Source organism: Salmo trutta, chromosome 5, assembly GCF_901001165.1.
Source record: "Salmo trutta chromosome 5, fSalTru1.1, whole genome shotgun sequence".
Classification (NCBI taxonomy): Eukaryota; Metazoa; Chordata; class Actinopteri; order Salmoniformes; family Salmonidae; genus Salmo; species Salmo trutta.
In genome coordinates this window covers 14,961,461-14,975,054 of record NC_042961.1, presented here as the reverse complement: position 1 = coordinate 14,975,054, position 13,594 = coordinate 14,961,461, and the positions used below count along the sequence as shown (strand labels likewise).

Below are 13,594 nucleotides of genomic sequence, written 5' to 3'. Positions count from 1 at the left end.
AAAAAAAAATACAAAGATATTATAAAACAAAAAGTAAAAAAATATTTAAAATAATGATACCATTTCTAATTTGGTTGGTTTATGGAGTTGTGAAATTAGCTGGGTCCATGTCTTCTACAAAGGATAGGAAAGGTTGCCAGATATTATAAAATGTAATTGCAGATTCACTAAGGGAGTAGCGTATTTTCTCTAGCTTGAGATGTTCTTAACTTCCTTTATCCAATGGTTAAAAGTAGGAGGAAACCCATCCTTCCACTTAAATAGTAGAAGACGTCTAGCTAGAAGAGTGGTAAATATCAGCATGTTGCCATAGAACTGTTTAGAGGGGCCTCCTGTGGTGCCACTCCATGGAACTGTTTAGAGGGGCCTCCAGTGGTGCCACTCCATAGAACTGTTTAGAGGGGCCTCCTGTGGTGCCACTCCATGGAACTGTTTAGAGGGGCCTCCAGCGGTGCAACTCCATAGAACTGTTTAGAGGGGCCTCCCATTGTGCCACTCCAAATAATGCAATAAAAGCAGAAGGTTCTATAGGTCTTTCCAGTATCTTAGAAAACGTCTCAAAATGAATATCCAGAAATCTGTCAATTTTGGGCATGTCCAAAACATGTTTATTAAAGTACTGTAGCAGGAGCCTGCTTACATCGGTCACAAGTGGGATCTTTTTCTGGTCGAATCTTTAACCAATGCAGCCGATTAACTATTTTAAATTGAATTACATCATGTCTTAGACATATAGATGAAGAATGTATTCTCTGAAGGATACTCTGCCAGGTTTCGTCTGAAAGTTGTTCACCTAAATCCTCTTTCCATTGGTTCTTAAGAGAGTTCAGGGAATCCAGATTGTGCGAGTTTATATGAGGGTTCACTTTAAAAATATAATCTAGAAGGGAGGTAGGTGGGCATTATGCCCTCAATCTCACACAAATGATCAAGGAACCTACCAGGTAAACCCCCAAATCCGTAAACATGGGCACCCTCATAGGTATCATCCTGACCAACTTGCCCTCTAAATACACCTCTGCTGTTTTCAACCAGGATCTCAGCGATCACTGCCTCATTGCCTGAGTCCGTTATGGGTCCGCGGTCAAACGACCACCCCTTATCACTGTCAAACACGCCCTAAAACACTTCTGCGAGCAGGCCTTTCTTATCGACCTAGCCCGGGTATCCTGGAAGGATATTGACCTTATCCCATCAGTAGAGGATGCCTGGTTGTTCTTCAAAAGTGCCTTCCTCACCATCTTAAATAAGCATGCCCCTTTCAGAATTTTTTAAACTATGAACAGATATAGCCCTTGGTTCACTCCAGACTTGACTGCCCTTGACCAGCACAAAAACATCCTGTGGTGCACTGCACTAGCTTCGAATAGTCCCCGCGATATGCAACTTTTCAGGGAAGTCAGGAACCAATATACACAGTCAGTTAGGAAAGCAATGGCTAGCTTTTTCAAACAGAAATTTGCATCCTGCAGCACTAACTCCAAAAAGTTTTGGGACACTAAAGTCCATGGTGAATAAGAGCCCCTCCTCTCAGCTGCCCACTGCACTGAGGCTAGGAAATACTGTCACCACCGATAGATCCATGATAATCGTGAATTTCAATAAGCATTTCTCCACGGCTGGCCACGCTTTCCACCTGGCTACCCCAACCCCGGCAAACAGCTCTGCACCCCCCGCAGCTACTGGCCCAAAAGTCTTCGAAAAGCCAATTCGAAAGCCAATTGAACAAGCAGATCATCGACCATCTCGAATCCCACCGTACCTTCTCCGCTATGCAATCCGGTTTCCGAGCTGGTCACGGGTGCACCTCAGCCACGCTCAAGGTCCTAAATTATATTATAACTACCATCGATAATAAACAGTACTGTGCAGCCGTCTTCATTGACCTGGCCAAGGCTTTCGACTCTGTCAATCACCGTATTCTTATCAGCAGACTCAACAGCTTTGGTTTCTCTAATGACTGCCTCGCCTGGTTCACCAACTACTTCTCAGATAGAGTTCAGTGTGTCAAATCGGAGGGCCTGTTGTCCAGACCTCTGGCAGTCTCTATGAGGGTGCCACAGTGTTCAATTCTCAGGCCGACTCTTTTCTCTGTATATATCAATGATGTTGCTTTTGCAGCGGGTGATTCTTTGATCCACCTCTACGCAGACGACACCAATCTGTATACATCTGGCCCTTCTTTGGATACTGTGTTAATAAACCTCCAAACGAGCTTCAATGCCAAAGAACACTCCTTCCATGGATTCCAACTGCTCTTAAACGCTAGTAAAACTAAATGCATGCTCTTCAACCGATCGCTGCCCGCACCCGCCTAGCATCACTACTCTGGACGGTTCTGACTTAGAATATGTGGACAACTATAAATACCTAGGTGTCTGGCTAGACTATAAACTCTCCTTCCAGCCTCACATTAAGCATCTCCAATCCAAAGTTAAATCTAGAATCGGCTTCCTTTATTGCAGCAAAGCCTCCTTCACTCATGCTGCCAAACATACCCTCGTAAAACTGACTATCCTGCCGAACCTTGACTTCGGGCGATGTTATTTACAAAATAGCCTCCAACACTCTACTCAGCAAATTGGATGCAGTCTATCACAGTGCCATCCGTTTTGGCACCAAAGCCCAATATACTACCCACCATTGTGACCTGTATGCTCTCGTTGGCTGGTCCTCGCTACATATTCGTTACCAAACCCATTGGCTCCAGGTCATCTATAAGTCTTTGCTTGGTAAAGCTCTGCCTTATCTCAGCTCACTGGTCACCATAGCAGCACCCCCCCCCCCCCCCCCCCCCCCCCCCCCCCCCCGTAGCACGCGCTCCAGCAGGTACATTTCACTGGTCATCCCCGAAGCCAACTGTCACGTCCTGACCATAGAAAGCATGACAGGTTTTTTTTGTCTAGTTTATTTATGTCTATGTTGGTTCTAGTTTCTTTTTTCTATGTTGGGGGTTTTGTCTAGTTTATCTATTTCTATGTGGGGTTCTAGTTTCTGTATTTCTATGTTGTTGTTTTTTGGGATGATCTCCAATTAGAGGCAGCTGGTCATCGTTGTCTCTAATTGGGGATCATATTTAAGTTGTTGTTTTTCCCATTAGGTTTTGTGGGAGATTATTTTCAGTAAGTGTAGGTTGCACCTCTTCATCATGGTGTGTTGTTTTGTTTATTAGTTTATTTGTATGTCTTGCATAGTTTCACAGTTTAAATAAAATGTGGAACGATACACACGCTGCGCTTTGGTCCCATTCTTCAGACAGCCGTGACACCAACACCTTCTTTGGCCGCCTTTCCTTTCAGTTCTCTGCTGCCAATAACTGGAACGAATTGTAAAAATCACTGAAGCTGGAGACATATATCTCCCTCACTAACTTCAAGCATTGGCTGTCAGAGCAGCTTACCGATCGCTGCAGCTGTACACAGCCCATCTGTAAATAGCCCATCTGACCAACTACCTACCTCTTCCCCATATTTGTTTTTTAGTTTTTTTTCTGCTCTTTTGCACACCAGTATTTATACTTGCACATCCTCTTCTGCACGTCTATCACTCCAGTGTTAATTGCTAAATTGTAATTACTTCGCCACTGTGGCCTATTTATTGCCTTACCTCCTTACTTCATTTCAACACACTGTATACAGATTTTCTATTGTGTTATTGACTGTACGTTCGTTTATCACATGTGTAACTCTGTGTTGTTGTTTTTGTCGCACTGCTTTGCTTTATCTTGGCCAGGTCGCAGTTGGAAATTAGATCTTGTTCTCAACTGGCCTAACTGGTTAAATAAAGAGGAAATAAAAATAAATAATAATTTATGGGAAGTGACTAGAGTATGAAGATACCTGCAATTCCGTAGTTTTGTATCTAAAGAAATGGGATCTAGGAATATTGAGCTTTTGTACTAACTGTTCAAAAGATGCAAAATCTGTATCAATGTACATGTTGTTCAGTGAGGAGATCCCTTTTCCAGACTAGATATGAAATGCCTGGTATAATAATGGAGAGAATGTATTGTTCTTTAATAATACTTCCAAATGGTTTGAGAGTATAAAATAGATCATCCCACTCCACCCGATTGATAACAATATCTCTGGAGTGTCAGATGAAGAGGGAATAAAAAGCATATTATAAAGACTTCTGATGTTGAAAAAGAATGACAATTTTTAATGAAACCAGTTTGATCTGTAGAGATAATGGGGGGGAAGGACTGACTCAAAACAGCAGGCAATCATCTTAGAAAGTATCTTTACATTACGATTCAGTAAAGAAATTGGCCTATATGAACCACACTCAACAGTGTTTTTTTTCTTCCTTTTTCAGAATAAGTGAAATTGTTGAGGGTAAAGAGTTTGAGGAGAATGATTGCTCAAATTTGGAGAGCAAGAGAGGAGAGAGTTGATCTGAGATTTTTTTTTTGAATTAGCTCGGAAATCCGTCAGGTCCAGGGGATTTACCACACTGCATAGATTTAATTGCCAACACAATCTCTTCTACAGAGAACTGTTCTTCTAATTCAGCAGCTATCTCAGGTTCAACTGTAGGAATATCTAAGTTCTCAAAAAAGGTGTGGAGTAAGGTAGCAGGTCCAGCGGATTCCAAAGTGTATAATTATGAGTAAAAGTTATGAAAGCATGAATTGACCCCTAAATGATCAATACATTTGTTACCCAGCTCGTCAGTTATCTCAGGCAAGGTTTGATTTGCGGTTCTCTGACGCAGCTGGTGTTCTAGCATTTTCCCTGATTTCGCTCCATGTTCATCATTTTGGTATCGAGATTTACTAATTCGATTTTGAGCTTGTCGGGTTGAAAGAAAATCAAACTCTGAAGTGTCAAACATTGTTTTAGTAAAGAGTTCCCCTAGGTGTGGAATGTTGCACTTCCTTAATCTTGCGCTGAACGAAATAATTTGGCCCCTTAGATAAACCTTCATTGATTCCCATACTGCTGTAGGCGACAGTCCAGGGGTTTGATTAAGCTCGAGAAATAGTTACATTTGAGATGATATAAAAGCAACAGTTTCTTCTGATAGCAGTAGTGATTTAAGCCGCCAAGGGCAATAATTAGGCTGTGTATTTGGTATAAGTGGTTTCATAGTGAGCGGAGAATGATCCGAAATGATTAAAGCTTGGTAATTACATTCGTGATAAGTGGCAGAAATCTATTGTCTAGGAAAAAGTAGCCTATACGTGAGAAGGTCTTATGAATTGGTGAGAAAAAGATTACTTCCTAGCTGTGGGATTGTGGAAACACAACGCATCAAATGTGCCATATGTCTTAAGAAATAACTGAATTGTAGATACTGTCTTTGATGAAGATGATATCTTAGGAGAGCTATGATCCAGATGGGGCTATAGTACACAATTCATATTGTACTAGTATTAGGTGGTGTGTGTCCATATTTGGTAATCGAGAAAATACATTTGTGAAGAATGAACTGTTATCCCAATTTGGTGCATAAATGTTAGCCAAGATAACAGGTGTGTTATACAGTCTTCCTACTGCTATAATGAAACGGCCTGCTGAGTCTGCCTCTGCACTTGACATTGCGAACGGTATGTTTTTACTAATTAAAATGGCTGCTCCTCTAGTTTTAAACGAGAGTGGTCGAAAGTGCGGAGATGTGTCTCCTGAAGAAAGGAGATATCAACTGTAAGGTGATTTAAATGAGAAAGAACCCTTTTACATGTATTTATTTTATTTATTTATTTTATTTCACCTTTATTTAACCAGGTAGGCAAGTTGAGAACAAGTTCTCATTTACAATTGCGACCTGGCCAAGATAAAGCAAAGCAGTTCGACACATATAACAACACAGAGTTACACATGGAGTAAAACAAACATACAGTCAATAATACAGTAGAAAAATAAGTCTATATACAATATGAGCAAATGAGGTGAGATAAGGGAGGTAAAGGCAATAAATAGGCCATGGTGGCGAAGTAAATATAATATAGCAATTAAAACACTGGAATGGTAGATTTGACAGTAGATGAGTGTGCAAAGTAGAAATACTGGGGTGCAAAGGAGCAAAATAAATAAATACAGTAGGGGAAGAGGTAGTTGTTTGGGCTAAATTATAGATGGGCTATGTACAGGTGCAGTGATCTGTGAGCTGCTCTGACAGCTGGTGCTTAAAGCTAGTGAGGGAGATAAGTGTTTCCAGTTTCGGAGATTTTTGTAGTTCGTTCCAGTCATTGGCAGCAGAGAACTGGAAGGAGAGGCGGCCAAAGGAGGAATTGGCTTTGGGGGTGACAAGTGAGATATACCTGCTAGAACGTGTGCTACGGGTGGGTGCAGCTATGGTGACCAGCGAGCAGAGATAAGGCGGGACTTTACCTAGCAGGGTCTTGTAGATGACCTGGAGCCAGTGGGTTTGGCGATGAGTATGAAGCAAGGGCCAGCCAACGAGAGCGTACAGGTCGCAGTGGTGGGTAGTATATGGGGCTTTGGTGCCAAAACGGATGGCACTGTGATAGACTGCATCCAATTTGTTGAGTATGGTGTTGGAGGCTATTTTGTAAATGACATCACCAAAGTCGAGGATCGGTAAGATGGTCAGTTTTACGAGAGTATGTTTGGCAGCATGAGTGAAGGATGCTTTGTTGCAAAATAGGAATTACATATTCTAGATGTAACTTTGGATTGGAGATGTTTTATGTGTGTCTGGAAGGAGAGTTTACAGTCTAACCAGACACCTAGGTATCTGTAGTTGTCCACATATTCTAAGTCAGAACCATCCAGAGTAGTGATGCTGGATGGGTGCGCAGGTGCAGGCAGCGATCGGTTGAAGAGCATGCATTTAGTTTTACTTGTATTTAAGAGCAGTTGGAGGCCACGGAAGGAGAGTTGTATGGCATTGAAGCTCGTCTGGAGGGTTGTTAACACAGTGTCCAAAGATGGGCCAGAAGTATACAGAATGGTGTCGTCTGCGTAGAGGTGGATCAGAGACTCACCAGCAGCAAGAGCGACATCATTGATATATACAGAGAAGAGAGTCGGCCCAAGAATTGAACCCTGTGGCACCCCCATAGAGACTGCCAGAGGCCCGGACAACAGTCCCTCAGATTTGACACACTGAACTCTGTCGGAGAAGTAGTTGGTGAACCAGTCGAGGCAGTCATTTGAGAAACCAAGGCTGTTGAGTCTGCCGATGAGGATGTGGTGATTGACAGAGTCGAAAGCCTTGGCCAGGTCAATGAATACGGCTGCACAGTACTGTTTCTTATCGATGTCGGTTAAGATATCGTTTAGGACCTTGAGCGTGGCTGAGGTGCACCCATGACCAGCTCTGAAACCAGATTGCATAGTGGAGAAGGTACGGTGGGATTCGAAATGGTCGGTGATCTGTTTGTTAACTTGGCTTTCGAAGACCTTAGAAAGGCAAGGTAGGATAGATATGGGTCTGTAGCAGTTTGGGTCAAGAGTATCCCCCCATTTGAAGAGGGGGAGGACCGCAGCTGCTTTCCAATCTTTGGGAATCTCAGACGACACGAAAGAGAGGTTGAACAGGCTAGTAATAGGGGTTGCAACAATTTCGGCAGATAATTTTTGAAAGAAAGAGTCCAGATTGTCTAACCCGGCTGATTTGTGGGGGTCCAGATTTTGCAGCTCTTTCAGAACATCAGCTGACTGGATTTGGGAGAAGGAGAAATGGGGAAGGCTTGGGCAAGTTGCTGTGGGGGGTGCAGTGCTGTTGACCGGGGTAGGGGTGGCCAGGTGGAAATCATGGCCAGCCGTCGTAAAATGCTTATTGAAATTTTCAATTATAGTGGATTTATCGGTGGTGACAGAGTTTCCTATCCTCAGTGCAGTGGGCAGCTTGGAGGAGGTACTCTTATTCTCCATAGACTTTACAATGTCCCAGAACTTTTTTGAGTTTCTGTTGCAGGAAGCAAATTTCTGCTTGAAAAAGCTATCCTTGGCTTTTCTAACTGCCTGTGTATATTGGTTTCTAACTTCCCTAAAAAGTTGCATTTTACGGGGCTGTTCGGTGCTAATGCAGAACTCCACAGGATGTTTTTGTGTTGGTTAAGGGCAGTCAGGTCTGGAGAGAACCAAGGGCTATATCTGTTCCTGGTTCTACATTTCTTGAATGGGGCATGCTTATTTAAGATGGTGAGGAAGGCATTTTTTTAAATAACCAGGCATCCTCTACTGACGGGATGAGGTCGATGTCCTTCCAGGATACCCGGGCCAGGTCAATTAGAAAGGCCTGCTCGCTGAAGTGTTTCAGGGAGCGTTTGATAGTGATGAGTGGAGGTCGTTTGACCGCTGACCCATTACGGATGCAGGCAATGAGGCAGTGATCATTTCACTGGGTGATTTAAAGATTTAACATTCCAGCTAGCGGCCTCCCGGGTGGCGTAGTGGTCTAAGGCACTGCATTGCAGTGCTAACTGTGCCACCAGAGATTCTGGGTTCGAGCCCAGGCTCTGTCGGAGCCGGCCACGATCAGGAGGTCCATGGGGCGATGCACAATTGGCCCAGTGTCGTCCGGGTTAGGGAGGGTTTGACCGGCAGGAATATCCTTGTCTCATTGTGCACTAGTGACTCCTGTGCACGCTAACCAGATCGCCAGGTGTACGGTGTTTCCTCCAACACATTGGTGTGGCTGGCTTCTGGGTTGGATGTGCGTTGTGTCAAGAAGCAGTGTGGCTTAGTTGGGTTGTGTTTCGGAGGACGCATGGCTCTCAACCTTTGCCTGTCCCGAGTCCGTGCGGGAGTTGCAGCGATGAGACAAGACTAACTACTACCAAGTGGATACCACGAAATTGGGGAGAAAAAGTGACCGAGCAACCAGATGTCCCTCTCATGATATTAGGCCTAGCCATGTAAAGTCAGGTGGGAAAAGGTGGGAAAAGGATAGAAGCCAGATTACAATAACAACTGATCCATCACATTTTTTTTCCAAAATAGCAAAGAAAAACCCAACATTTGAAGAAGAATTAAAAAACATAAACAAACAATACTCTGAAGTCTGGTATAAAAAAGAAAACACACCCTGATCCCCTTGGTCACCTAATAGAACAAGGTAATCGCTAATCCACACGCAAAGATATTCACACATGATGTGCTTGTAGTGGGGAATACTAAACCTATCGAGAAGAGAGCCCTGCTGAAATAATGAAGGATTTAGAAGAAGTTGCGCATAATAAATAAATAAGAATGACTTATTTACAACCCAAAACTAGGCTGTTTTAAAAGAAAGTATAAAACATTTTATAAATCACAGCAAATAGACATGAGCAGCTTCATGGTAATAAAATACAACGTTAAAACAAAAGGACATTTGACTCACCAGAACTAAGGCACTAACGTTACCTAATAATAACAATATCAACTGATACCACTGGCAACGCTATACAGTATCTACAAAAGAGAGACTGAGTCTGCAGTGGTAGAAACATTCGTCCATTACCCTAATCGCCTAATAGGTAAACATTCAGTCATTTGCTTCATCCGACCTTGGTAGAATATTCGCCTTTACAAAGGCCATCGCCTTATGGGGTCTTGGAACTCTTTCTCTGTGCCATTGTATGTTATACAGAGCCAGGCAGGAAAAGGGAAAAGCTGCACCATACCAAACGTTGGTCCGTCCACAGAGCAGACTCTTGACATTGTTGAAGCGGCACGGTCACAAGCAACGCTGGGCGCATAGTCTGAGAAGATAGAGATGGGTGCTCCGTTGCATCGAAGTGGGCCAAATTCTCTGGCACACCGAAGAATATCAATACAATCCTGACAGTAGTGTAGTTTAGCCACAATGACGCAAGGTTTTCCGCCAGGCTTTCTTGCTTGAGAGCCCCGATGTGAGCGGTCTACAAGGATGTATTTATCCAATTTGAGGGCTTCCTTCAATAACTTTGAGACCGATGAAGTAGAACTTGACCCCGGTTCCTCAGCTACCCCCATGATCCTGAAATTGGATCTTCGCATATAATCTTGTAGATGTATGATTTGTTCCTTGAGGCTAGCCACATCAGTTCCGAGCTTCTTATGGAGTTTGTAGCGTAGTCGTGTCATCTGAGCATGTTGACAAGCCTTGTTCCATGTCGGAGACAGTTTTCTTAACTGTATCCAGTTCCTTACGAACCATTGCTGTATGCTTTGTGAGTTTATTCTTGACTGCTTGTAATATCGACTTAATAAAATGAAAGTCCTCACTGAGCACCTCCTTGACTTGAGTATAGATGAAGAAGCAAGAATCTCGGCCTTCAAATCCATTTGTTGAAGCACACGAGCTCCTCGTCTTGGGCCTAGTGTTTTCTCTTTTGCAGGTTATGCGGAATTTACGCATTAAAACACAAATAAAAATGTAACAAAGTAAAGCACATCATTCAGTGGCTGTGTTTCCTAGTTCTTTTGGGTCAAAGTAAAAAGAAAGTATTAAAAAAATGCAATTTCAGCAGGAGCTTGAAAAAACATGACCTACTCCATGTCTTGCTCACTAGCGCCCCCTATTATCTATAGTTCTAAGATTTCAATACAGATGTAGGATCTTCATTTGAGCCAGTTTGCTACAGCAGGAAAATGATCCTGCCACAAAAGAAAATGTGAATTATTAAGTGGATTATAATGAATGGACATTTTCATTTGGTCAAATCAAGTCAAATATCAAAGTGGAAATGACAAATGTTTCATTCAAATCAAAATGGTTGCTGTCAAAAAGTGTTTGAATTCAAATGGATTTACCCTATACTATAGCATAGTGAAGAACGTCCTGACACGGTTCAAATCTGATTTGAGTGCCATGATGGTGTTTTTTAGAAGAACTGCTACTACCATGGAGAAGTGGAGGGCCACGCTAACTCTGACGTCACTCTCAGCACCTGCTCTGGCCTCCGGTAAGTAACACTTCACTCTATAAGATCCCAGCAGCCTCAGTCAGACATGCTGGCCCTCAAAGCTCTGTCAACAATCTGGTATGAGTGTCCACTTACCCAAGAGTATAGAAGAGTCCACCAGGGGATATAAGAGATCCCTAGACAGAGAACATGGACTTGGTCTGGGCCACCCAGTGATTATGTTTTAGATTTTTTTTTATTTAACCTTTATTTAACTAAGCAAGTCAGTTAAGAACAAATTCTTATTTAGAATGATGGCCTACGTGTCTGTCCTCTCCTCTGGGCATGTGTCTGTGCCTAATGACCACCTGGAAGTAATAAAGCTGCCTGCCTGACTGAGTATAAACAGCAACTGCTGATGTACGCTCATCTCCTGTTTAATTACCCCAAAACTACAGATGCATTATGTGACGAGAAAACGTTTAATATGCCATTATCCTTTTAACAACACAATAAAAGCTAATGACTAGGAACATTTAGCGGTAATACACCTGAACTAGAAGTAATGCTGTAGCTGAAGAGTCCACCCCAATGGAGTTTTACTGGTAATGCTTTCTTTCTTTTTTTATCTTGTACCTCATGACAAAATCATTGAGGCAGACAGATGTTTGACGAGCAATATGTGGCTTGGCTTTGATGCCAAAACAAATTGTTTCAGAGTTTTGGTTGGCCTAAGAACACATTTCGGGGAGTTGAATCTACTGTAAGTCAGTGGGTCCATTTACATTGACTGAGTTATTGTCATTAGTTCAGTCCCCCCAAAAAAGCTCAAATCTAAATTATCCAGTCGCAAGAAAGGAAATAAAGATAGATTTTACCAGTTGAGTTGTTAGGCTGTGTATTAATCCAAAGGAAAGGTAGTACAGAGAGGAAAAAAACAAATATATCAGTAAGCCTTAGAAATAGCCTTTCACACTTTGGTTCTTGAATGTCAATAGTCCACAAAAAGGAAAATTATCTTGATGATCAATACACTATCCCTTACAAGACTGAGAAAGGCCTTTCAACTATAAACAGTTTCCTAGTTACAAACATTTCTGACCACAAATGCAGTCAATAATCAAGATGGCTTCCCCCTTCCTGACACACTCAAACCAGGGTTACGTTCAGTACAACAGAACGGTGTGCAATGTTAAACTCAACAGATACTGTACTGAACGACCAGTTGAAAAAGTTGTGATTATTGTGGCCCTTAGGGCAGTTACCATAAATATAGTTTGCTGCATGAGTTTTGAGATTTCAGATGGTCACACCCATATTGATTCGGCCACAACTTGCCACACCCACCAAACAGGAGCAAACCTACCTCAAAGGCTGTTGAGACGTAGAAAATGTTGAAGCGAACTGAACACACCCTAGGATGTGACTATGTGTGTGGTTAGGGAGTGACTGGGGCAGAGCCCACAGCCTTTACACATCTCAAGGAAGCATGGAACATTGTGGGTTATACCATATTCAATCAAAACCGATAAGATGTTTTTTTTTATGTGTAAAACAATGATAATGAAGTAATTGTGTAAAAGGTCCAGTAAATTGACCCACCCGCACTGCTCACAGCCAGGAAAGTAAGCATGTGGAATTGAGAAATTATTTGGGTTTTAAAACACACCATCTGCAATGTATTTGCCCTCTTGAAACTAGCCCCGATATGTGATTCATGCCAGACTTTTGGCTTTTATTTGCTAACACCAGATTAAAGAACCAGATCCTTATCATAGAGAAATACCTTAATCATTGACTTGTTTTCCACATAGCTCATGATCATTTTGTATTATAGAATCAGGTCACATACTGCCCTGTCCACACTGTCAATGCGTTATGCCAGATCTGTTGAACAGCGTTACTGTCTTCCCTTCTCTTCCAGGGGTTTCATCTCACTTGAAAATAAGACCTTCATCCTTGAACCATCGTTGTACCAGGACAATAATAAACACATCATCTACCGAGGTGAAAACCTCAACCTGTCCCCCGGAACCTGTGGTCATGGCTTCAACATGTCCTCTGTTACACCTGACAACCATCTGAGAAGCCCTTTCAGAACGTTCAGTACAAGGGTAAGGCTCGTCATCAACTACAGCAACATCTGAGTTCTTCATTCTACCATTCAGATAACCTCCATCAAATACCAATTTAGCAATATTGTAGGATTCCATTAACAACACTGTTCGTGATAAAGCTCCCCGGAAGAATCATTAGATATAGAAGTGTTGAAAAGGCAGAGCTTGATAATGATTGATGTTTTAAATGGTCTGGAGCGTGGGCTAAAGGATGTGTGACGTTGTCGTCCAGATAGCTTTCTGATACCAGCTGTACACCAGGTTCTGGGTTTGATAACAGAGTGAAGAGGAGGCCATCTTTCATGAACGGGGGAATCAATTTATCTGCCGACTTACAAGATCCGTAGGAACACTTCTTAATTTCTCTGATGTAATACATGACACCATTTGAAACAGGCTGACATTATTTTTGTTTTGTAATGGGAAGCCCTTAGGGAGATGTTAAATGTTCATTTCTAAAATAATGCTTGCCTTTATAGCTATTGCATTAGAGGTAAGATCAAACATTTATTTTACCATACTTTTGTTGGTAAAACATAGCTTTTTGTGGCACTAGGATCGATTAAATCCAATGACAGCAATTTTTCGCTGTGACTGGACTGATCAGGAACCAGGACTTAAACTGGATTGATTTTGTACCTGGATTGGAGGTCAGACCAGCACATGAACCATGGTAGAGATCCAACCTTGGCCT

At 42.3% G+C, this 13,594-nt stretch overlaps 1 protein-coding gene across 3 annotated transcripts in view; it reads left to right on the top strand.

Annotated features, from left to right (window-relative positions):
- LOC115193720 (disintegrin and metalloproteinase domain-containing protein 12) overlaps positions 1 to 13,594 on the top strand; it is a 154,175-nt gene that overhangs the window by 93,487 nt on the left and 47,094 nt on the right. For all 3 annotated transcript variants that reach the window (XM_029752665.1, XM_029752664.1, XM_029752663.1), the window contains 2 exons: positions 10,767 to 10,843; positions 12,708 to 12,897. In XM_029752665.1, the coding sequence (XP_029608525.1) occupies positions 10,767 to 10,843; positions 12,708 to 12,897 (267 nt within the window). The remainder of the gene's footprint in view (positions 1 to 10,766; positions 10,844 to 12,707; positions 12,898 to 13,594) is intronic.